The sequence below is a fragment of the Galleria mellonella genome, unplaced genomic scaffold (assembly GCF_026898425.1).
Source record: "Galleria mellonella isolate WM207_F2 unplaced genomic scaffold, CSIRO_AGI_GalMel_v1 utg173, whole genome shotgun sequence".
Taxonomy (NCBI): Eukaryota; Metazoa; Arthropoda; class Insecta; order Lepidoptera; family Pyralidae; genus Galleria; species Galleria mellonella.
Window position 1 is genome coordinate 8,664,533 of NW_026442016.1, and position 25,744 is coordinate 8,690,276.

General features: G+C 32.6%; 1 protein-coding gene across 2 annotated transcripts in view; it reads right to left on the bottom strand.

Annotated features, from left to right (window-relative positions):
- LOC113515600 (intermembrane lipid transfer protein Vps13) overlaps nt 1-25,744 on the bottom strand; it is a 55,023-nt gene that overhangs the window by 25,967 nt on the left and 3,312 nt on the right. For both annotated transcript variants that reach the window (XM_052893215.1, XM_052893214.1), the window contains exons 3-27: nt 22,968-23,165; nt 22,303-22,526; nt 20,429-20,567; nt 19,775-19,973; nt 18,569-18,854; nt 17,860-17,974; nt 17,032-17,266; nt 16,088-16,221; nt 15,186-15,309; nt 14,443-14,595; nt 9,903-10,077; nt 9,253-9,446; nt 8,473-8,542; nt 7,345-7,495; nt 6,485-6,744; nt 6,016-6,153; nt 5,830-5,932; nt 5,456-5,688; nt 4,754-4,909; nt 4,187-4,426; nt 3,514-3,726; nt 2,348-2,614; nt 1,554-1,720; nt 1,033-1,169; nt 414-577 (exon numbers count right to left, since the gene is read on the bottom strand). In XM_052893215.1, the coding sequence (XP_052749175.1) occupies nt 414-577; nt 1,033-1,169; nt 1,554-1,720; nt 2,348-2,614; nt 3,514-3,726; nt 4,187-4,426; nt 4,754-4,909; nt 5,456-5,688; nt 5,830-5,932; nt 6,016-6,153; nt 6,485-6,744; nt 7,345-7,495; nt 8,473-8,542; nt 9,253-9,446; nt 9,903-10,077; nt 14,443-14,595; nt 15,186-15,309; nt 16,088-16,221; nt 17,032-17,266; nt 17,860-17,974; nt 18,569-18,854; nt 19,775-19,973; nt 20,429-20,567; nt 22,303-22,526; nt 22,968-23,165 (4,475 nt within the window). The remainder of the gene's footprint in view (nt 1-413; nt 578-1,032; nt 1,170-1,553; nt 1,721-2,347; nt 2,615-3,513; nt 3,727-4,186; nt 4,427-4,753; nt 4,910-5,455; nt 5,689-5,829; nt 5,933-6,015; nt 6,154-6,484; nt 6,745-7,344; nt 7,496-8,472; nt 8,543-9,252; nt 9,447-9,902; nt 10,078-14,442; nt 14,596-15,185; nt 15,310-16,087; nt 16,222-17,031; nt 17,267-17,859; nt 17,975-18,568; nt 18,855-19,774; nt 19,974-20,428; nt 20,568-22,302; nt 22,527-22,967; nt 23,166-25,744) is intronic.

Below are 25,744 nucleotides of genomic sequence, written 5' to 3' on the forward strand. Positions count from 1 at the left end.
TTATAATTCTTAATTCTGATCTTTATAATCCTTTTTGGTATGGTACAAAATCAATGTCGAGTGATACTCGACATTGGAGTGAAAAGGGTTAATACAAAAGATTGTTTTTTGTAAAAAATAATATACCGTCCTTTTTTACGCGCAGTCGCGTAAAAAAAAGATTAGGTTATTATACAGTTTACATAAATAAATCTAAAAACGGATGAATTATGTCCAATAATATCCAATAGGTGCTGCACTAAATTGAAACTCGTTTACAAGACAGCAGTAGCAGGCCAATACAGTACTGGCCCGCCTTGAGTTCACTGTCAGTAACCAACTTAATATAATCTTACACTTAAATATATCTAACTTTGATAAATTCCGTATTCCACTACTATACGAATGGAGACAGTAAATATAACAATACTTACGAGTAGGCTATCAACTGACTTGTCGGTGGGCTTTAGTAGTTTCAAGTCTTCCTTAGGTTTGATGGGTGGTGCATCCTCCGCGAGCCCGGTAGTCATGAACTCTGCTATCTTATTGAGGAAATCCATGGCCAAGATCAAGTTGAAGCTGAATATCCTCATGTCAACTGTTGGTCACAAAATGAGAAAAAGAAATTAATTAAGCATATTGAACTAAAAAATGAGAGGACACATACATTTTCCACACATATAATTAAATGCAATAGAGTACACTAATAGAACAAATATTTTGTCCCCTACCGCCACCTATCGAACACATTTTTTCTTATTTAACATATATAACTTGAGATATAGAGTAGTAGGATATAAATTATCCTACATCTTAAATTAAAGCAAACAATACAAATTTACTTAATTTTATTACTCAGTTGACCAGTTACAAAGATTACCATAAGTATATCATAGACTATATGGTAATTTTTATGACATAAACAAACACCAATTTTTTCATTTTGTTTTTTAGAAAAATATGTCTATATGTATATATATATATTCAATGTATTAGATAATTATACTCATCTACGTAATTTGTTACGAGATTAAAAAATAAATTGTAACTCACTAAAGATATCAGAATTCTTCATGGTGTACGTTATGTCGATCATGCTTCGAATCTTATCGTTGGCTTCCATGAGTGCACTGTCATCAGCTTGTTGGTCTGATTTCGCATCGCCCCGTTCACGTCGTCGTTCTAAATATCTAAAGAAAATTATACAAACAATATTATTATTTTTTTATTTTATTTTTTTAATTTGAATTTAGAGCATACACGAAGATAGAACATTATGAATCAGAAGAGAAGGAATTGTTAGTAAAAAAGAACTACTAAGCAGGTCCTCCTAGAAACCATCATCAATATTTTTTGGTGAATTTGTTACGATGATCTAACTGCCTTAACCCTCTCCTATCATTCTTCACTACACTGTGTACCCTGACAGTGTAAATTAATAGCGCAAACCTAATTACTATTTCATTTTTTATAAACATAACTAACAATACCTATTGTTTGCAATAGGTACTGTTGATAGCAATTTTCCATATATTTGTTTATCTATATTTCAATATTAAAACATGCCTCCTTACCTTGTGATCTTAGCACCTCGTCCCGGCCTTGTGTCGTCGAGAGTGCAATCTACGAGCAGCACCGATGTATGCATCGAGTTGTCAGAGAACATTCGCCCCTTGACGGACAACAGCGCTAAGCAGAACCGAGCCAGTTCTACGTCTTTTACAAACATTGTGTCTTCCGACTATAATAAATACATGAAACACAGTAGTATGAATTTTTTTTATCTTTCTTTCTCTCTTTCACATTAATATTATAAATGTGAAAGCGAGTTTGTTTGTTACCTCTTAGCGTCTTAACAACAACCAATCACTATGAAATTTGTATATACACAGAAGGAAATGGAATGGAGAAGGACATAGGCTATTTTTTAGTCCAATCAAAGAACAAATCCCGGTAACGCGTATAAAATTATGGATGAAAACAAAGTTTGTAAATATATTTTATCGTTTATAATGTAATTAACTGTTTCCCGTAGCTTTGCCCGCATGTATCGGTATTTATTGTATCCTAAGTAGTAAGTAAAGGTAAGTTAGGTTAGGTTATAATAGGTTACATCCTAATTGAATAGCCCTATAACTATGTAACAGTTTGTTCAAATCCATTAAATAGTTTAATCGTAATTAAGTAAACAACACAAGTATCTTTACAAATTTCACATTAATAATATTAGTAAAGCATATGACCGAGATATCCGCTAAGTTTATCTACCCGTCCTCTTTTCTAATCTTCACCAAAAATAAGATTTATATTATAAGTAAATAATCAGTTTTTACAAAATATTAATAAAAACATAATACATTATACTTACGCTAATAGTATTCATAAGGTCTATAACAAAACTGTCCATAGTAAAAGCGAATTTTATTGTAGTTCTTGGTTGCTTATCCTTCTTAGACGTCACAACGGCCACTGTCGACTTGGTCTGTGTTCTGCTCGTCTGACTTTTAACTGCCTTCGACGTCGCTTTGGTTACATTAGGCTGTGCTTTGGCCTCTTCTACTTTATTTTGACCTTCTTGGAGATTTTGGTTGAGTATTTTCATTATACTTTTATAATCGCTGTGTCCTACGGTAATCTAAAAGTATATTTAGGTATGAATAAGGCATAAGTAAAACACAAAATACTCACAACTGCAAATGATATCTTGAGTCGATTCTCATTCTGGCAAATTTAAAAAACAAACTTTTCTAAATTGGTTCTGGATGTTCATGGTTTAGTTTCTAAAAAAAAACTAATCTAGTTTAGAAAGCAGAGAGTTGATATGAATCATATACTCACTATGTATGTAAATATTGTATATTTTCTATATATAGTGTAATAAAATAAATTTACAATTATAAATTATTATTAATAGAGGAAGACTTTGTACAAAAGTCGATTGCTTGGGTACCTCTGTCCCATTCGTGTTTTAACCGTGAAGCAGTTGTGTTTGCATGGCTGTGTTTCGGTTTGAAGGGTGGGATATGGCGTAAATTTACTGGGTACAGAGGAATAACACCTGAGTCCTCAGGAATGGCAACGCATGGGGGGTATCATGGGCGAAACAGTATACTCTGTTATGTCCATGGTACTGCTCATGTCTATAGGCGACAGTTATTTTTTTTTTTGTTTTTTTTTTTTGAATAGGCGACAGTTACCACTTTCCATCAGGTGGGCCGTCAACTTGTTTACCATTCTAAGTTGTATAAAAAAAAAGATCGAAAATAATAAAATTGTAATTAGTTTCTACATAAAATTGTAATAAATAATAATTGTAATAATTCCCAAAGAGGGTTGACGTCAGGCAGGCGGCCGGTCGTAAAACTAAAAGTCAAATCTTTTTGTAATATGAATAAAATCATATTACGCCGACCCCAAATAATTATTGGGATAAGGGTAGGAAGATAATGATGAAATTGTAATAAAATTAATTGTATTCCTTTAGCAATAAATACTATTATTATTGTATTTAATTAATTTAGATTTGTTACGTACAGCTATAGTCCTCATCCGACCAGATACATCTAAATCTGGCAGACTTTCGTACCAGGACGAGAGGCTACGTTTGACCAGAAGTTTGAAACTCGTCGGTCGAAGCAATTTGCGCTCCTGACTAATATCCTTATCATCTTTCAGTTGCACGCAAGACACCTTCATATCCTCGAGTTCGAGAGTCAACTCGTCCACTGTAACTTTGTTGGATACGTCCTGGTAATTAAATTCAATAATTAATATATCTTAGAATAAGCAATCAATGTAAAATAGATGGTATACAAAAATCTGAGTCTCTGACACCAGTATATATCGTTCTATGTGAATCTTTTGAAAATATACTAAACCTTACATTAAAAAAAACAACTTTTATTAAAATTCTTTTTTTGAATACTTAAAAAGAAAAATAATTTTATAGCTAACACAGAATTATTAAGCATTTTATGAGTAAAGAAGTGATTGATTAAACCCCTGTGTTGTACGTATTCAATACGTACATAAGCACGTAATCAAATGCACTATATGTATTTTCTGTGTTATCCCTAATTTTATAATATAGTTACTAAATACCAGTCGTTCTGATGAGCCGTAACTTTATTGGTTTTACCAACACAACAAAATAAAATAAACATATATCAAATTGTAATTAGAATATTAAAATTTTATTACTACTTACAGCAACAGGTAAGTCAATAAATTTGTTATTGAGATTCATTCGACCCAAGTCAACTAGCATAGCGTTCAAACTAGTCGAGTTCTCAGGCACTACAATAATAGGTGCATCGAGGCGTACTTTGAGCAGTACTTTAGTTGAATTTTGGTATGCGGTGGCTACATTTGCCCGCGCGGCGTCCGCAGCTTGCGACGACGCTTCAATGATAGCTTGTTGCGCCGTTTGGAAATTATTCAAAAATTCCTGCAAATAGATTTATTAATTAGTATCTCATTATATAACTATAATCTATATGTATTTTCTTTAATAATTTATGAAAAGAAATTAAATTTAAAGAAAAAATCATTCAGCGACCCACCCATTATTTATTTACTTACAAAAACTAAATTGAGACATTTTGAATTTAATTTAAAAGTTATCACATCAACATCTTATTCTGGCATCCTTCCCCACTCCTTCACCCACTTTATAAGCCCCATTTTGGCCCCTGAAACTATAACCTAGCGCCCGCGGCAAAATTACGTCATTCCATTTCCCTTACGTCCCTATAAAGTGACAATAAATACATACCAGCATAGAGGTGACGAACCAGTTGAGGAATATGATACGCAGACAGTTGATCTGCGCATCGATGGACATGTTGACGTCACTGACGGACGGGTGCTGCTCCAAGTTGTACATCACTATACGAACGTTCATCACGTCGCCGCCCAACACTTTCAGTATCTGTTAATATTTGAGAATAATCATCCGATATCATCATAGTGGAGTCAATATTAAAAATGCAAATAAAAAGAACTAGTTTTAACACTAAATATGGATCATATATCGTCACTAGATTATCAGCTCAGTTGAAAAACACTCGGCTACGATTTGGGGATTCCTAGATGGTTAATCCTTAGGAATGGCAATGCCAAGGGGTATAACTGGCGAAACAGTATACTTTGTTAAGACCATGTTACTGTTCATGTCTATAGGCGACGGTTACCTTTTTCCAGCAAGTAGGCCGTCAGCTTGTTAACATTCTAAGTTGCATAAAAAAGTTTACATTTATTTCGTTCTATAATAATCCAATAAATCAGAGCTCTCCCTGTTCAAGCGATTTAAAAACTATACTTTTACACGAGTATTACTTTATCTTACGATATTTAGAATGAACATATGCATAATGTATACGCTATCACACTGAGACACTCACAATTGTTGTCACAACATTTGTGCAACAATAAAAATAATTCGAAACTCATTCTGCAGTAATAAAATTTCATTTACCTCTTTATGTATGGTTACAGGGTTGAGATCTTCCACTTTGATGGACGCGATGGCACAGTCTACTTGAGTATAAGAACTCTTCAATACGAGGCCGGCAGTGGCGCCCTCTAACATCACAGTGGACAGCGGGCGTCGGTCAGTAGAGAAACCGATCTCGATGGAGCCGATCTTAACATTCACTTTCAGTTGGATGCTTTCCACTTGCCTACGACGCGACGGTTTTGCAACATTGGCTATAAATAAACATTTTGCATGATATAAATATATGAATATGAAATTGAAACATTAAGACAACAAAGTTAATTCAAACTGAGAACTTCTTCTTTTTTGAAAGCGATTAAAATAATCGACTTAAGTCATGGTGAAATAATCACCTTTCGATTTAGCAGCAGAAAATTCTTCATCTTCGACAATCGTTTCTAATGGGCCCGCATTCGCAGTTCTGTCTACAGTACTTTGAATAGCTTGTAATCGAGTCTGAAAAATAAAAAGAAAGATATACAAAAATGTACCTTATTATAATCAAATAAAGTTTAATTAAGAAAAATATTTTTCAATACCTGGTACTCATTTACAATGACTAGAATTTCCTGCAAACCTTCCAAATGTAGAAGTAGTCTTAATGTAGTAAAATCTAATTCGATCATCTGCTCCACTGATCCGTAATGACTTCTAAATTCTGGACACTTTTTGTCAACCTGTAATCAAAAATATTTATTTATTTTTATTTAAACAACTTTATTAACCAAAATAAAAAATATGGTACAAAAGGCGAACTTAATGCTATAGTAGCACTCTCTACCAATCAACTTTAAGGATGAGCACTGAATCACGAAGGCGGTACTGCATTATTATACAAAGCAATTATTCCATTTAATAATCTTGTAAAAATTTAAAACGATAAATATTATTAACTTACACTGTTACAGCTAGATAGCATGCATGCTTTGGTCCGATTTGAAGTGCAAAATTACTAGATACTGTAGCACAAAATTTTGCACGCGAAAAAAAAATTAATAAAGTACTTACATTACTATAGGTGACTGCAAACAAATACTGATTCTTATTCTTCTCAACAAATTCTTCTTCTCCAGGAGTCTCCACCATATTTATAACCTTTTGTCCGAGCCTATGATGTTGCATATGTACAGCACCAAGGCGGACGGCTGCTTCTAAAGTGAACGTTTTCTGCGTCGCCTTAATTTCCAGTAGATAGAGAGAGAATACTAGGAACTTTTGGTAATCTTTGGACGTTTCTACTGTCTTACGATTGACGCTAAGTACTAGTTCTGTAATAACGGAGAGATTTATGAAAACATTATTAGAAAATCTAGATGCCTAATTAATAGAAAAGTAAAAATCGTTGAGGTGGAATTTATACCATTTTAGTTAAATTTCTGAGATATATTTTGTAATACACCAAATTAATTTTTTACAATTTTTTTATACATCTTAGAATGGCAAACAAACTGACGGCCCACCTGATGGAAAGTGGTAACCGTCGCCTATAGACATGAGCAGTACCATGGACATAACAGAGTATACTGTTTCGCCCATGATACCCCCCATGCGTTGCCATTCCTGAGGACTCAGATGTTATTCCTCTGTACCCTGTAAATTCACGCCATATCCCACCCTTCAGACCGAAACACAGCCATGCAAACATAACTGCTTCACGGTAGAAACGCGAATGGGACAGAGGTACCCAAGCGACTTTTGTACAACGTCTCCCTCTGGTAAGTGTTTTACAATAGATTTAGCACACATTTAACTTTCTAAAAATAAAAGTCTAAGATTCTAAATCTAACATTAAATATTAAGTACAGATGATAGAAAAAAATTTGGACATTTGCTACAGTTAGTATGATAACATAAAGATTCTTATGTACCTTTCATAATAAAGAATGCTTCAACTTCAGTCAACTGAACAGAATGTTCCTCAGTCTTCCTCTGGTTAGAGCGCGCTGTATCTCTTTTCTGTTTTTCAACTGGATCCAAGTACCTTAGCAACGACAAACTGGAACTTTTTGATTCACTCGGCTAAAATACATAATTATTTTGTCCGCATTAGAAAAAATCAACACATATTATAATTATTAAAGCAGTGTTCATTTGCTTAATGCAACCATTACTCAGATCTGTGCCGACATGTGTTTCACCTAAAAACGTATTTTAAGACAGTTTCTCAAAAAATACATACTGGTCTTACCGAATAAATAGATACCGCAATTTCAACTTCAATGTAAACTAACATTAATTCCATAGACAATAGCTTACTTTTTGTGATGAAAAAAAGTACAAATTTTGAGTTGCGACTTGAGCAAAGTTTAAGAAGGCAATGTCCATTTACTTAGGAAAAAAAGATTACGTGAAATACATATAATTGCGTGATCTATTTAAATAATAGACTGTAAACACTAAATTGCTCAAACATACATGAAAACAGATGGTAGTAAATAGATGCATGATCACATATGACAACAGTTACAATTTTTTTTTTTTTAAGTATATGATACAATTTATACTTAAAAAAAAAATATAAATTTAAATTACATTACGTTACGAAAAATATTTACGAAAATATTATAACTAAATATTATACAGCATTTTAAACTCGTATTTTCCATCTTGCGTTAGTCTTTATTGCATTGATGATACATACTTTAGTCTTTAATTTTGATTTTTATTTGAAGTTTGAGTTTAAGTCTGAGTACTGATTTATATCTACCTTCATCTAATATTAAAACTAATAATTCCTTTGTTTAACAAAAATAAATCTATTACCATATACTAGTGCTACTACAGCTACGTAAATGTACAGTGAAATTAAAACAGCTATAAAATTTTACCCCACTACCTCCTTCTTCAATTACTATATGGGTCTGTATGATGCGACCCGTCATCATATATGCACATTTGTAGGAAAATATCTTGACGCAAAAAAGGAAAAAGGAAACGTAAAATAAATTATAAAGAAATACTTAAAATACAGGCATATTAAAAAAAAGCTCTCATACCTTCAGTTGCATAGCTTCTTCTGATTTAGGAAGGGGCATGCTTACTAATATTTCACATAACGTCAGTAACCTGTAAATAATACAAAAAAAAAATCATTATAAATAAAAATAATGGAAATAAAAATATCTAAAACGATTTTTTATAATTTGAAATGGTAAAGAAGCTGATAGAAATTGCCTACACAAGTGGATAGTACCATAAACATTACAGAATACATTGAAAATCTGATGGTGCTCGTATATTGCCATTTCTGACAGCTAAGATGGTATACATTCATACCCAGTAACTTCACTGCAATATTCATTACATATTTCAAAAAGACCAACTAATAAGTTGGCCGTAGTAACAGATGATACAAAATTACTGGAACAATTAAATACACCGCTCTTCCCGCTAACATTGATGCTTTTTGCCTCTTTGAGTTTCCTGAAAGAGATCTTATGCAAGATTGAGCTCGTCTTTGTACATTTGCTTCCCACTGTCATATTTACGTATGTATTATTATTGTGTACAATAAAGTATAAATAAAAAAAAAAAATAGAAAGTATCACTCTGGCCATCAAATGAACTACATTAATATTATAATGAGCAAATATTTGATTTGTTGTTTGTAATGGATAAACTCAAATAAATACTTAACCGATTTAAAAGGAATCACCTATAGGAAGCTAAATTATCAGCAAGTAACCTACATAGACTGTATTTAAAATAAAACTGTGCGAAACTGGGGAATCAACTTGTCGTGCATAAAGATAATAATCATATAAACAGTAGCTTACCTATCTTCTGATGCACTAATAGCTATCTTCTCGAGTTCTCCTCTAATCTTTATCTTAGGCAAACGGGGATCGTCAGTTATTAAACATTTGTGAATTTGTATAACTAAGTTGGTTGGCTGAAGTAAATGCAGTGGGGTCGCTTCGTTTGAAGCTATTGCCGATTGCCAGTCCTCATTTGCTGATGCTATTACAACCTGACATATGAAAAAGAAGATTAGCACGCATATTCTTAAAAATAATTTTACTAGGCAATAATTGTAATTGGTTTGTAGTAACTAGTAGTTTCTAGTTGTAGTAATTGGCATTTATGCGAATGTATTTATGTATGTGTATATATATTATGGAACAGTATGTTTAATTTCAACTAGATATTTTTATCTTTAACTGTACAGTTTTTACTCTAGAACATTCTAGGTTTCTATCAGATTCTCAAAGGTTACAGTCGTAAGATCTTAATAATATATTTAAATATTTTTAATGTGTCCAATGTAATGTATGTACAATAAAGATTTTACAATTACAAAATTACAAATGTTTAAATAAATAATCTGCCCATATATAGATTATTACATATATGTATGATATTTGTGTCTTTGGAGTAATCAAAGGATCACACTAGACGTACGAAAAATATATTGCATCATATGTACCTGCATCTCGGTGAGACGGAGCGCCATCTTGTCGTAGCTGTGGTGCGCGATCTCCCGCAGGATGTCGTCGTCGGTGAGCCCCTCGCGATGCAGCCGGTGAACATCGAGCTGCTCCCCGCGGCCGGCTGACTTCACGCTGATGGCACCCAACTTTACCGCCACGCACGGTTCACCTCTGTATAGAATATTTTGATACAACTTCAAATGAGAATAGGTGTTAAGGCAGTATCTGTAATATGTCTTTGCTATAATGTAGAAATAAAAAAATATTGTCTGGTAAAATATGGCGTAAAAAATATACGGAAAATTATATCGGAAATTCGGCATTTTTAATTTTATAGCAACTCTCGGAAAATACATTGGTCCTTACGGGTCGGATCGGATTAGTGAAGAATTTTCAGGTTTTCAGATAGTTATTGGTAATATTAGCTATCTCTCGACGTCATAATTGGCAGCGGTCATTGTCTATCATCTACATTTGCAAGGCGTCAAGGTTCGACGTAGTAACAGTAGATAAATCAGGTAGTAATTCCTGGAGGATTGACGTACGAGCGGTATCCAGTTCGAGGTTGACGACACGGAGACACGGAGCATCAGTGGTCATCAGGATGGTGCACGGAATATCAATAAAATTTACGGCAAATTAATAATATGCTTTCGGAGTGAGTTGTGTGCGCTCAGTTTGTGAGTACATTATAAATATTTTATATTTTGACGTGGATAAATAATGTTAAATAATAGTGAATTCATAGAAGAATAACATCAAAGTAGTGAATTCATAGAAGATTTTACATATTGAGGAAAGAAGATAAACATTTCTTGTTAAAATTATCGATTAATTTTACGAACTTTCAAATTTAGTGGTATAATAATTCCATGAACATTTGAATTTTGTTGTATTATAATTAAAGTTTGATTTTTCTTTGACCGAGAGTTGTCGTTGCGTTCGAAATTTAAAATTGTACGTATCATAATTTTATGTAGGTTGCATAATAATGTAATTATTATTAGACAATGAGAACTTTTTGTTTGTAGTTATCAAATTTTATTGTTTTATGTTTTGTTTTTATTGTTCTGCTACTAGAATAGAACTAACTTTCTTTAACATTAACGAATATGGATTCTATTATTAAATTTCAATACGATTTACATTCAAGGATAAATAAAAATAAATCAAATTTTAAAAAGAGTCCTAAGGATAGACTCACTAAGGAATATATCGAAATACGACTCGAGATAGTAGAGTCATTATGGGTTGAATTCTTTTCTGGTCACAGGGACCTTATGCGTTGTAGTGACTTAGGTAAATTAAATAATTCAGGTTATGTAACTGAAGAGGTTTATGATAAGACGGAAGAGCTATATTTAGAATATAAAAGTGAATTAAAACAAATTTTAAATACATTTGATAAGAAAGTAGAAACAAATGTAACGGAGAGTAGTACAAAGTCATCTCAGGTTCGGTTGCCCAGTATAAATATTCCAATTTTTAGTGGAAATTACTTAGAATGGTCCACATTTAGAGATTTGTTTCTATCATTAGTACATTTTAATGAGAATTTAGACAATGTACAAAAACTTCATTATTTGAAGGGATATTTGGCCGGGGAAGCCGAGCAATTATTGCGACATATACCAATTGCAGATGTTAATTATAATAGATGTTGGTCACTTTTAGAGGAACGGTACAATAATAAAAAATATTTATCACATAGTATTCTTAAAAGGTTACTTAATCAAAGAAATTGTAGTGTCGAATCTGCAGCTGGTATTAGAGATATAATCGACACAACTACTGAATGTTTAGAAGCGTTGTTAAGTTTAGGCATTGATGTTACAAATTGGGACATCATTGTTATTCATATTATTTCATTAAAATTAGATCCAGAAACTAAAAGGCAATGGGAATTTAATATTGCTAACAGTATTCATTCAGACAGTTTACCAACATTTGATCAGTTTAAGGAATTTCTCACTAATAGATTTAGGGCATTGGAGTTTCTGGAATCTAAGGTTAATAAATCAATAAAATGTCATACGGCTAATGTTGATATAATTGATGAACGGAAGAACATATCATTTAGTTGTCAATATTGTTGCGGTTCTCACACAATGGGTTTCTGTAAAAAGTTTTCGGTTATTGGTATTGATGCTCGACGCGATTTCGTTCAGAAAAATAATATATGCTTTATTTGTTTATATTCCAATCATATTGCTAAACATTGTAATAACACTATTAGATGTCGTATTTGCAAGGGACGTCATCATTCTTTATTGCATCCACGGAAAAACACGGTACCTACGTCTCAATTTGGCGATAACGGTGATGAGTCGGAGTCGAATCAACAGATTTATAATAATAAGTCGCCTAAAATAGAGACATCAACAGGATCTAAATCGGAATTGCAAACGGAATGTCATTCTACACCAATTTTGTCTTGCTTTTCGACAGGAGGATCAGATAAAACTACATTATTAACGACAGCCCTGGTAAAGGCTGAGTCGGAAAATGGGAGACATCGGATCATAAGAGCATTAATAGATCAAGGCTCGGAGGCCTGTTTTATAACTGAAGCTGCGGTTCAGCTTCTTAGTTTAAAAAGTACTCCGACAAATAGCATTATACATGGAGTCGGAGGAGAAAGGAATACTACATCAAAATCAGTGGTTCATTTAAAGATACAGTCCATAATCGATTCTAGTTTTGAGATAAATGTTACAGCTTACGTTTTGAAATCTATAACTGCCATTCTTCCAATCACACATGCAACTGTTGAGAAGTGGGTTGACATAGACAACTCAGATTTAGCAGATCCACAATATTACATCCCTAACAAAGTGGATATTTTATTAGGTGCTAACGTTTACAGTAAGATTATAAAGGAAGGCTTGAGGAAAAGTGTGCAAGGTTCTTTAATAGCTCAAGCAACTGTATTTGGTTGGATAATATCGGGTGTTACAAATTCATTTAATTCACAACCTTCATATTTGACAGCAATGCACGCTTGTATTAATACGTATAATAAATCGGAGTTCGAAGACGATTCACTTGAACAATTGTTTTCGGCAATAAATCCACCTTACGACTATGAAAGGCATATTAGAGGACTTAGAGCATATTATAATAAAAACACCGGTAACCAACCTGAAAAAATATATAACGGATCCGAACTAAAATTAAATAAAAAATATGAAAAATATAAAGAAGAGTATAATGAAGTTAAAGATAAAAAGATATATTCGAAACAAGTGAATTTAGAAAAAGGAAAATGGACTAAAAAGAAAAATAAAGGATATAGGGTAAACGTACCTTATCACGACAGTATAAGAGAACATAAAAATATTTCTGAGACAAATCTCAAATACGATACATGCTACAAAAGGAAAATAAAATGTATTAATAAACATATGTATAGTGATAGAAATTGTAGATGTACATGTACAAAAATAATATAAAAATAACTTACTAAGGAAAATTATAAAACAGTAATATAGCGGAAATATTAATAAAGAGATATCGGAAACTGAAAAATAACATGGTTAATTTAAAGTAGATATAATATAAAGTAGATTAAAGTAGATATGGCGCAGAATTTTATATCTACTATAATGGTACAAAATTTCTAAAAGTAGTTTAAAAAAAAAGTACAACAGAAATCTACTGTGGGATACCAAAATATCGGTAGAAGTCTAAATAAAAATATTTTTAAAAGATTTGTATTACATATTTTTAAGTTATAAGAATTTGGGTCTTATGTTAAATTCGGTTGAATATGTATGGAGTTGGTATTAGTTAGATATGTATTTGTGGTTTTTTATGTGAATTTGTAGTCAGTTCAATGGTATGGACACGTCAGCGTGTCCATGGCGGGCGGTATGTTAAGGCAGTATCTGTAATATGTCTTTGCTATAATGTAGAAATAAAAAAATATTGTCTGGTAAAATATGGCGTAAAAAATATACGGAAAATTATATCGGAAATTCGGCACTTTTAATTTTATAGCAACTCTCGGATAAAACAATAGGTTTACGATCACTGACCATAAAATGGCCATTCAACGTTAACTCACGACTACCGAAGCCCTTAAGATAAGTGATAATGACTTTGTACAAAAGTCATTTACTTGGGCACCTCTGTCCCATTTGTGTTTCTACCGTGGAATATGACACTGAATTTACAGGGTACAGAGTAATAACACTGGAGTCCTCAAGAATGACAACGCATGGAGGGTATTATGGGCGAAACAGTATAGTCTGTTATGTCCATGGTACTGCTCATGTCTATAGTCGACGGTTTTCACTTTCCATCAGGTGGGCCGTCAGATTATTTGCCATTCTAAGTTACATAAAAATTAAAAAAAAATTTACATCACACGAAAAACGTCAAATGTTTTGTTCATATTAACTCATTTCCGTGGCAATGAATATGTAGTTATGCATAGTACACATATATATGAGAATAACTATATAATCTCATGATTAACAAATATTATGAAGTTCCATCTATAATCTTATTAAATATTATCACTTTTATACTGACCCTTTGTACTTTCCAGTTTGAGGCACAATGATGTAAGATGCAGCAATATCAATATCCAAATCAATAAATGTGTGATGATGAACAGCATACTGCATGCCTAATGCCGATTTCTCTTTCAAATCGGACAGTTTATTCTCGGCAGCAGCTTGTAAACTAGAAAATGATTAAGAAAAATTCTTATATAATACAATATATATATATATATATATATATATATATATATATATATATATATATATATATATATATATATATATATATATTATACCACAAAGGTGTCAAACAAGCATATATTCTATCTGGTGGTAAACAATCACTATATGTATGGACACCTGGAACACTAGGGGCGTCACGTGCACGTTATCGACCCAGAAAAAAAATTAATACATTCTTTTTGAAGAACCCCCATACTTTAGTATCCATATGAAACTTTTTAGAAATAAAGAAATATATTATAAATACAGAACAATTAAAAATTTATTAGAAATGTATAGACGAAAATATATACAATTAAACGCAATCAATGTATTGGTTTAGCATAAATTATGCCTTTGAATACAACACTACCCACGGCATTACTTCCATAAAGACGAAAGTATTAATGTATGCTAATTTAAAATTTATTGTTTTTAATATAAAATTATTCAGCTGTTTAGGAATGATTAAGCACAATAAATCAAACAATATTTTTACATAGTTCCTCGCTCATACTACATATTAGTGGGACAGTAGGATTTACTTACGTAGTTAAAGCCGTAGATTCGCTTGGCGGTTTGAATACGTTAACAATCTCTATCACCGTTTGCGCGTCGTATACAATTTGAAGCGGACGCGCAGACACTTTCACTCTTTGGTCGCAAGTGCCGTCTGAAAAACACAAAATAAGGATTTTTTTATGCAACTTAGAATGGCAAACAAGCTGACGGCCTGATGAAAAGTGGTAACTGTCGCCTATAGATATAAGCAGTACCATGGATATAACAGACTATATTGTTACGTTCATGATAGCCCCACCCCCCTCCCATGCGTTACCATTCCTGAGGACTCAGTTGTTATTCCTCTGTACCCTGTAAATTCAGTGCCATATCTCACCCTTCAAACCATAACACAGCTACGCAAAAACAACTGCTTCTCGGTAAAAACACGAATGAGACAGAGGTACCCAAGCAAACGACTTTTGCACAAAATCTCCCTCTGGCATCTATCTACTACCGGCTGTATCTCGCGACATTGCCCGCATAAGTTGGTATACAAAGTGTCACATATATATTATGGACCGTTTATAAAATGTATTTTTATATACTACTATAGTGTCAAATAAGGATACGGCCCGACTGATGGTAAATGGAGTTACCGTAGCCTATGGACGCCTGTAAGACAAGACATATGCACGTTGCCGACCCTTAAGAAACCTTAATACGTCCTTTTTGAAGAACCCCATGCTATAGACTCTAAGGAATTGTAAAAGTTTAAAATAATAGAACTGGTTAACCAGAATGTGACTTAATCCCATAAAAATGTCTAATAGAAGTACTATTAGACATTTTTGATACCAATAAAAAAATCAAATTTTATAATATAAAATTTAAAAATAAACGTGACATATATTTTGTTGTGAATAATCAAGAAAGAAGCTTATGCTCACCTAAAGGTTTAGTCTCAAAGACGACATTCAAAAGATTTACGTCCTTCGTAACTTCTTTAGAAGTTACAAGTTGTGGAATAAATTCATCTTGTTTCACTCCGGTCACGCTAAATGCTTGCATTTGCACGTCCACCCTGTAATTGTAACAAATAATTAATGTATAATGATCAGAGGACTTATTACAAAGTTTTAAAAAATTACTGGTTTAGGTCACGTGACTACAAACTGGCCTGTTGTGTCTATGCTCTTAATACCTATTCGGTGGCGTCAATCGCGCATAATAAGCAATATTAATACACAAGGCCTTAATCTGATGCCTTAGCCAAAATTTTGTGATTGCGCCTCTAAAACATGGTCATCAGGTGAACAAGGAGGGAAGGGTCTGCCCTCGAAGAATCCCATCTATTGGACAGGTCCTCCTGCTGTTCAGTCAATAATACCAACGTCAATTTTGAGGTATGCTGAGATTGGATCTTGGGATCCCAGACCAGTCAAGAGAGCTGTCTCCTGTAATTTATGATTTTACTAGCTGTTGTTATACCCCCTACTGCTACCTATTGGATCCTTTTTTTTCTTATCGGGAAAACTATCATATATCTGAATTTGAACCAAACAATATACATTTAGAATATTTCATTAGAATTGGTTGAACGAAATTGTAACCCCGCATGCGCCATCTGTATACGGCGGCGATGCGATAATAGCAGTGAGAGACAATAGGTGACGATGAAAGCAGGTCAGTTGGCCCACAGTGACGATTTCATTAACCACGATGGTTTACGGGAGAAACCCCATACGGGTCGACCTAATAGGGTGCAATGTGGCCGCTAGTCCCCATTACCGCCTCCCCCTGCCCCCCGTTGAACGGTTTCGTCAATTAGCGTGAACAAACATTGTGACACGGATTTAAGTTAAATAAAGATTATGTTCATATAAAAACATACCTCAGCGCATTAGCACTTGGTCTTTGGTTAAGGTCAACTTCAACATTGTCCACGCAGGCTTTGAGCACTTCAACGTCATCGTTCACGGCTACCTGAAGCCGATCGAGGCGGAAATGTCCCACGACGGCAACATACTCGACCGGCAAGTGTAGGGGAGCGGTGTTCTCCTGGTAGTCTATGGCACGGAACAGCTTCTCTTTCTCGTCTGGTGTCATGGCTTTTTCGAACTGTTTCACTGTTAATAGAAATAATTTAAAAATCAGTTTATACACTCACCAGTGTAACCTCTAATTGGCTAATTAGAGTCAAAGAAATAGTCCAATTAATATATATACAAACAATATAAGTACTTAAAAAAATACTGTTGATTTCGTTACCCGTGTACTTTTTTTTTGTTATCTGGCAATGAGCTAGTGTTGCCCAATATACCACATACAACAGACGGGAAACGGGACGTGAAATATATACTTTATTATACAGCTCCATTGTTTATACACGACTTTATGTATAAACCAATCGCAAATCAGTTAATTATTGAACAACCAGTTATATATTTTCATACACAACTATGCAGAAAGTAATCACATATAGAATAATTATGTATGTACATATATAACATATATGTACATAATTGCAGCTGATTTTCCAAACCAATCATAAATTAACCAATCATAGCTACAATAAATATTATTAATACATCTGAATACAATATATATCAATACATGTCTCAATAATAATAAATTATATCTAAGGAATGATAAATACTTTCTACCATCAACATAAATACATATTTTATTACATTAATAAATACGTAAGGATCGTAATTACTTATAGCGGTTCCCTCAGCATGCTCATCGTCCTTCGAGCTTGCACTGGACCACCAGCCGCCAAACCAGCCACGGGATTTCTTAGCTTCTGCTTCAAGTTTACCAAGCCTTTCGACCTATTGGGAAAAAGAAATCATAATACCATGTAAAAACGAAGAGAATGGAGAAAGTAGAATTTTTTTTCTCAACTTGGCGACAAATAATTCAAACAAATAATAACAGTGCATGCATTTTTAGTAAGCAGAATGTAGGACATCCCAGACAAATCTCTATGGTTTTTGTTATGCTTGTTTGATTGAACTTGATCTTTATACTGAATATAAATAATTTAAAAAAATACGAACTGAAAAATGAAGCTTACAATTGTTACATAACTTTTTTCAAATATTTAAAATAAACTACCGTGACTTAAAGCAATGCGATTGTAATTACATTTTTTTTATTTAATTTTATTATAAAAATAAAAACAGTAAACAAGACAAAATACTTTTAATATAGAGGGTCATCCAGGCCTCATTAAAAGTGGTAGTGGTAATATTAATATAATAATGTATAATATATATATATCGCCCATATATTAATATACACTATGTAAAGAAATCTTACGGTATGTAAAGAAAGTGATAAAATACATTTATAGTTCAAATGGATTATTAGGTTTTAGTTTTTATAGATAAAAAGGTTAATATTAAAAATTAATAAATACCTACCTCCATTTCAATCTTCTGCCTAATGACGACGAGGTTGAACAAATCCAGTTTCTTCTCAGCTTCATCTAATATGGCTTGCTGATCAGTGCTGACTTTTCCTTTATTGCTCAATTTGCTTTGATAGGCCGATGCGTAGTTTTTGCATAGATTTCTATGACTCAACATGTGCGTCCAGTCCCAATTTCTTCGGCGCCTGCGCACTTCCTCTTCTAATATACATTGGTAAGCAAAATGCCACCATTGTTTGTAGTGACCTTTGTAAAGTTTTAAGTCTGGGCGGTACTTTCTGTAAGAGATGTTAAACTTTATGGAGTATGTATACAGAAACGTAGTTTATAATTCAATATCATACAGGTCAATACTTCACATTATCTCTCCCTCTTACCCACTTGAATTTGGTCCATTTTGGTACCCCTGAAACCTAGTTATCAGTCGTGGCTAATACAACCAACCAAGCTTCGCCCAGAAGCATCAAAGCTTCCCAAGATCTTTACAGGCCTGACGGAGCGACCTCACTGTTCCTATGATTTCTGAATGTTGAGGGGCAACAGATCACAGTTTACTTAAATATGAATTATTTCTAATCTTAAATAAATACGATTTACGCAAATATCTTTCATTTTTTTATCAAATATATATTCCAACATAATTTTATTTAGAATAATATTATTAAAAATCATACTCTTTTACCAAATCTTTTTGTAATATGGATAAAATCATATTACGCCGACCCCAAATGATTGGGATAAGGGTAGAAAGATGACGATACTTTAAAAAAATCATTTGGCCTTAACCCGACATACTATCGATGCTTCTTTTACATTCATATAACAAACACAAATACCATAAGTAAATCAATATAGATATAGTACTCAATATTTATTACAGCATTAACTTTGCAAATAATCGAACAATCTTCAACTGTTTAAACAAGTAACAACTTTGTCTACAGACAAAGTTTCAAGGTACAGAAATCTTTTGTTTAGTTAAAACGTACGATAGTTAACATTTCATTAGTACAGTAAACAAAAATCAAATACATTTGACCTACTTTAACAAAATGAACGTTCATTCTTAGGTAGCAATTCAAGATTTTCCATCTATCCATTGTTACTTGACCTCAGCTGGCCTATGCAAATATACTATAACGGAGTTTAAGTCATTTTAGTCAATCAATTTGTTCAATTAACAAGTAGTTTCACATACCTATAGGGTGCGCCTTTACTCATCCTGTCCATAGAATCTGCGAGCAACATCATATCTCTGTATTGTGCCTTATTGAGACTGACTGAGAGTTGTTCCATATGTAATGTTAGTATCACCTTTGGTATACTAAATTTAGGAGTGTCACCCTCTGGTTTCGGATTTAATTTTAGTTTTGCTGTAGCATTTATTGGACCCAACGCTAAAAGTAAACAAGCAATTAGTACATTGATATGTAATGATTAGTGCACAAGTAGGATAGTGGTATCTCAGTCGGCACAAAGCTTAACTAAACAGTAAATCCAAAATTAAATTCTAACAATAAAAATCTCTCAAAAATATTGTAAGGAGTTAGACGGATGCTGCTCTCTTAAGACCTAACTTATCGGCGTAATCCTGGAAAGGTCTATAAAATTAAAAACATTAAAGCATTAAGAACATGGATGGACATTAATACCCTCAAAAATTATGGCAAAGCGTCAATAGATACAGATGGCTCAAGACTGTACTTAGTGAAATTTTATGAGACCTATATTCAGGAATGAATGTTGATATGTTTAAATTACTTGCGTTACGTTTCAAAAGATACGTAAAACCGTTAGTTATTCAGTAAAATAAATTAGTCATAGAAAAAAATTAAAAAAAAAATTATCTTACCATATTTGTAAAATGAAGGTTGAGATGTTTTTGTTGCTATCTCTTTCTCCAATCTGGTTTTGATTTCTTGTGTGGGACATTTTGAATATAATTCTGTTGCAGGATTCCAATATATTGCTAATCCTTCCAAATTCAAGATCTGGAAATAAATAATTATTTATGACAAATCAATGAATTAAATATTCATTTACATATGGTTCTTATATAAAAAAAAATCTAATTAATGTAATGCATAGAGTAAGTTTGTTTTTTATTTTGTTGTATAAGTGCTAAATTTTCAGGTTTGTAAAATATGTTTGGGTATATTAAAATAACAGGAAAAGTACTAAACCTGTCGATATAATAAGGAAATAGATTACAATAATACAAGAGCTAATTAAAAATTTCGTTACATATGTTATGAAAAAAATGAAAAAAAAAAACAACTGCCGAATATATGTAAGTGCTTCACTTTCGAACGACTGCATCTATTTAGCAATTTTTTTTAATTATATAATTGTGAGGACAAGGTTTGTACGAAAGAAAATATTTGAAAAATCATAAGTAAAAAATTTAGGTTAATTAGTACTCCGTGCAAAGTTAATATGGAAAACTAGTAGAAAACAATAATAGTTATATAACGTTTGTGAAGTTTTTATTAATCTACTAATCTTCTAAGTAATGCATATGCATCGAACAATCATGTTATGTCCATGGCGCTATCCATGTCTATAGGCGACGGTTACCACTTATCAAGTGGACCGTCAGTTTATTTGTCATTCTAAGTTGCGTACAAAGACTTGTGCTTTAATTTTCTATATTTTGTAACTGATTATAAAGGTATATAGTGGTTAACCATTATATGAATTATACCCATCGTTGTGGTTGCAATTCTTTATCTGGGAAATAATGTTTGTAGAGGACGTTTATATGCCATTAATCTCTGTTCAGTTGAACACATATAGCGTGGTAATCAGGGATTGATTTTAATTAAACATAGTATTGCGATAACTTTTACACTAAAAATTATATAAACAACATTAAACCGACAGCATCCACGGAGAGGTAATAAATTGATAAATGAGATTGACTTAATAAATTGTGGAACGTTGATAAAATATATAAATAATATTTTATGTAGTATAGGCTTGCAATGTTTATGAGAAGAAATCAAAGGATATTATATTCATATTCTGTTCCAAGCTCTAATAGGTGATTTTCACCTATTAGAGCTTGGAACGCTAAGAGAAAAAAGAATTATATTATATAGTTAATATTTAGAACACGGATAAACCTCTGTTATTTAACAAAATAATGCAGTTAAAACCCTCATATGACCGCGCGTACTATTAATGACTAATGACTAAATAAAGAATTTAAAGTTTTAATATAAAATTATAAATTGTAAAGTCTAGTAATTGTGTTTTTTTTATACCACTGAGGTGGCAAACAAGCATACGGCCCACCTGATGGTAAGCGGTTACCGTAGCCTATTAACGCCTGCAATACCGGAGGTATTATTAAGCGCGCGTTGCCAACCCTGAAGAAGCCTTTTTACCACCCTTTTGCTGTAGTCTCTTGGGAAAACCTCGGCAGGGAGCTCATGTGTCAATCTGTATCACAAGTATATACCACTTGATTGTAATTAAATTGACGTTGTTGTGATTATTATTATGTATGTATCATATTGAGGGAGAGTTTAAAGTCATTGGCCATGAAGCAGCTATGCTTGCATATTTGTGTTTTGATTTGAAAGGCATTACTCCTTAATCCTCAAAGATGGCAACGTATGAATGGTATTATGGGCATCAGTTGTATTCAGTGAGATTTAGGTGCTATTTATGTCTTTAGGCGTCAGTTACCACTTGCAATTAGGTGGGTCATAAAAAACCTACCTTGAAAATTTTGGTCACAGCTTCTTGTATAACGGCCTGCTTCCAATTTTCATCTGTTGTATGGACGGAGAGATTGTGCAGTGTTATACCGAAGGAGAACGGCGCCTTTGGGTTTGTTATGCTATCCTCGTAGCGTATGTGTATGTCTGTTATTTTTAACTGTACATTCTTGATGATCTGTGTTACTAACTTCTCCACAAACGTCTCGTCGAGTTTATTTTGATCTGCGCAACGTTAATATTATTATAAGCAATTAGAAGTGCGGTTTGCGCGTACGGAACACATTGTCAAATTGCTTAAAAATCAAATATAGTTTAATCAAATTAATTGATTTTAATACATTGATAGACCACAATCCTAGATCAACACAAAAGATATTTTTGTTCTTATACACATGAACAAAGCCGTGAGGGTCAACTAGTTCTACTAACATTTTAAAAAAATATTGTTATACAACCATGCTTAAACGGCTGAACGGATTTTGTAAACAATTAACAGGTAGAACATTCTTATTTTAGTAAATTACGGTTACGGTCAGTATATTATAGCGGGATCCCGCTAGAATATACTGAAAGCGCAGGCGGAGTTACCATTCCATTGTCGTCCATAAAAAAAATACAATACTAGTATAAAAATTGTAAGTAGCATGATAAGGAAACACCAACCTTTCTCTGCCTCCTTTTTTTTAGCCTCCTCAACCCTGGCGAGTTCAGCCTGTTTGGAGGCTAGCGCCATTTTCTCCTCCTTCTCCGGATCATATTTGACTTCAGCGGTGGGATTCACGATAAGAAACAGGCGGTCCACAGTTGCTTCCACTGACGCACCGTAGAGATTTTTCCATGGTATTTTCAGTACTAGTTTTCCTGTTTAACCAAATAAAGTGAAGATTTATTATATCGTGTAGCTGCTTATTTGGCATTATCGTCACTATATAGTATAAAACAAAGTCGCTTCTTGTCTGTCTGTTTCTATGTATGCTTAGATTAGCTTTAAAAGTACGCAACTGATTTTGATGCTGTTTTTTTATAATTTAATACGTGCATAATATAGTAGAGAAACACTAATAATTTTTGAGGTTTCTAATGTAATGTGCACCCGTGCGAAGCCGAGGCGGGTCGCTAGTAATTATTAAACAAAAACGGCATTTTTTTATCTAAAACAGTTTTTTTTTTTTAACATTAATACACAGACAAAAAAAACATTATTAATTTTATTCGCTCTATCAATTCGAATTTATTATTGCTTAATTTGTAATCATAGATTACCGATTAAAATACCATTAAGCGATACTAAATCTGAAGAAATATAAGCCATCAAAGTTCATACAAATAAAATATAAATAATTTACTTAAATAAAAATATTTTTGTGTTAATATATTATGTATTATTGTAGATTATTATTTGACGGTATTAATTTTTAATGTCTATTTTTGATAAAAAAAATATGCGTATATATTACTTAACAAAAATTTGAGAAATAACAAAAAAATACATTACCTACAAATAGTATAGTGATTTTTACAGCATAATGGTAAAAATCACTGTACTCGTAATATGAACTTTGATACTGAGGATTCATTGTCACTTAATGGTGTTTTAAAGGTAATGTATGGTCATAAATTAAGTGATAATCAATTCGAATAGATAAAGCGAATAAAATTAATAAACGATTGGAATAGCGTTAAGTAAACAATGATACATTGCAAGAGATCACTTATGTCTTCATTCCCATGGAGTAGACAGAGAGAACCGAATACCAAAACTACTAATCTTACAAACGTTTCATATAGTACGATAAAAATACATTATAATCTCCATAACTTGGAGGAAAAAAGACTGTTAGTAGTGGAGTCGGAACACCCTTGCTAGCAATATGCCCCATCAGATCGACCTCAACGAATTAATTTTGACGTATTAATGAAGTTTGGTTAATAATCGTTAAATTTGTCACGATGAACCTACTCTCTCTACGGACTCATCTACTTCATCTTCACCTATCATTCTTCACTGGTACCACGCCAGTGTATACCGATAGCGCAAACGGGGTCACCATTTCATGTTTACTTCTTACGAAATATCTTCACATCCTACTTCTACTACTAGCATAATTTTGAATGAAATTTGGTAAACAGATGGATAATGTCCTAAATTAACACAATGGATAATTTTTCTAAGGAGGAAAATACGTGACATTCCCACTTACTAACCTTATTTAGCGATTTATGGATTTACACGTATGTGAACATTTTACTGCTTTTATATTCGTAAATGATAATAAAAAGGAAATTTGCGATAACAAATATGTACCTATAGTTTAAAGTTAGACGTGTTGTTTAAAATATATGCTATATATTTTCCATAACAGTTACAGTTTAATATAGAGATGCGAACTATGGCATTGATTGATAGTATTTTTAAAAACATGCACGTGAGTAAGCCAACTTTAAAAAGTGAAGATTTACAGTTTATCTAATTAAATCAAGCCGTGATACAGATTGAAACTTTTTTAATAACAAATTCGTAAAAAATATTAAACATTTTTAAATAAACCAATACCTACAATTGACCCCCATAATAGAGTTTCCACATAGATATTTCTGTTATTACTACTTTTCATGGTAAAGTACTTCAGATTTATGTAGGAAATCGTATACAGGGTACTTAAAGATACTCGTACTTACGTAATATAGACATTACGTCCTTTGCTTTACTACCGACTGAAATCCATCCAGATCTAGAGTAATGACCTCATAAACTCATGTTTTATGCGGTGTTTTATTTACCTTATCTCATGAGGAGAAAATAATTCTATGTTAGTACTTAATTATTCTACTCATACTACGTACTACTTCAATTGTCATTTTAATTTTATTACAAATGAAACTCAAGTGTTTATATCGCTTAATATCTTTAATAATTACATTTTTGGAATTTTAAAAAGTCATAATATATAAGGACGAAAATTAATTTTATTGTTTAAACATTTAAAAAAAGAACCGATATATATGATAATTTCATATATATTGATATCAACGCGGAAATACGCCTTATCAATCGTAAAATAGATACTTCCGTGTATCATGAAAATAGGTTCATTCAGAGGTTTAATTATCGAATCAAATATAACACATACAAAAACAAAACAAGTTGATAACCTCCTCCTTTTCGAAGTTGGTTGATTTACCAAATACCTAACATTCGTAAACAAAAACATTATCAAACGTTATAATTAACAATATATATTTGTCACCTACATTTCGAGCTCTCAGAGTCGACACAGCGCTACTTGTTTTTTATTTTAAATATTTACTTCATGTTAGTTGCTTCACAATATTTAAGCGCAATCGTGTGAATTAAACTTTAGAGCAATCGCTAAATATATTAGATAATTTTGTCTATATTTATGTAAACATCACGCTATGGAAATATACCTAGAAAATTT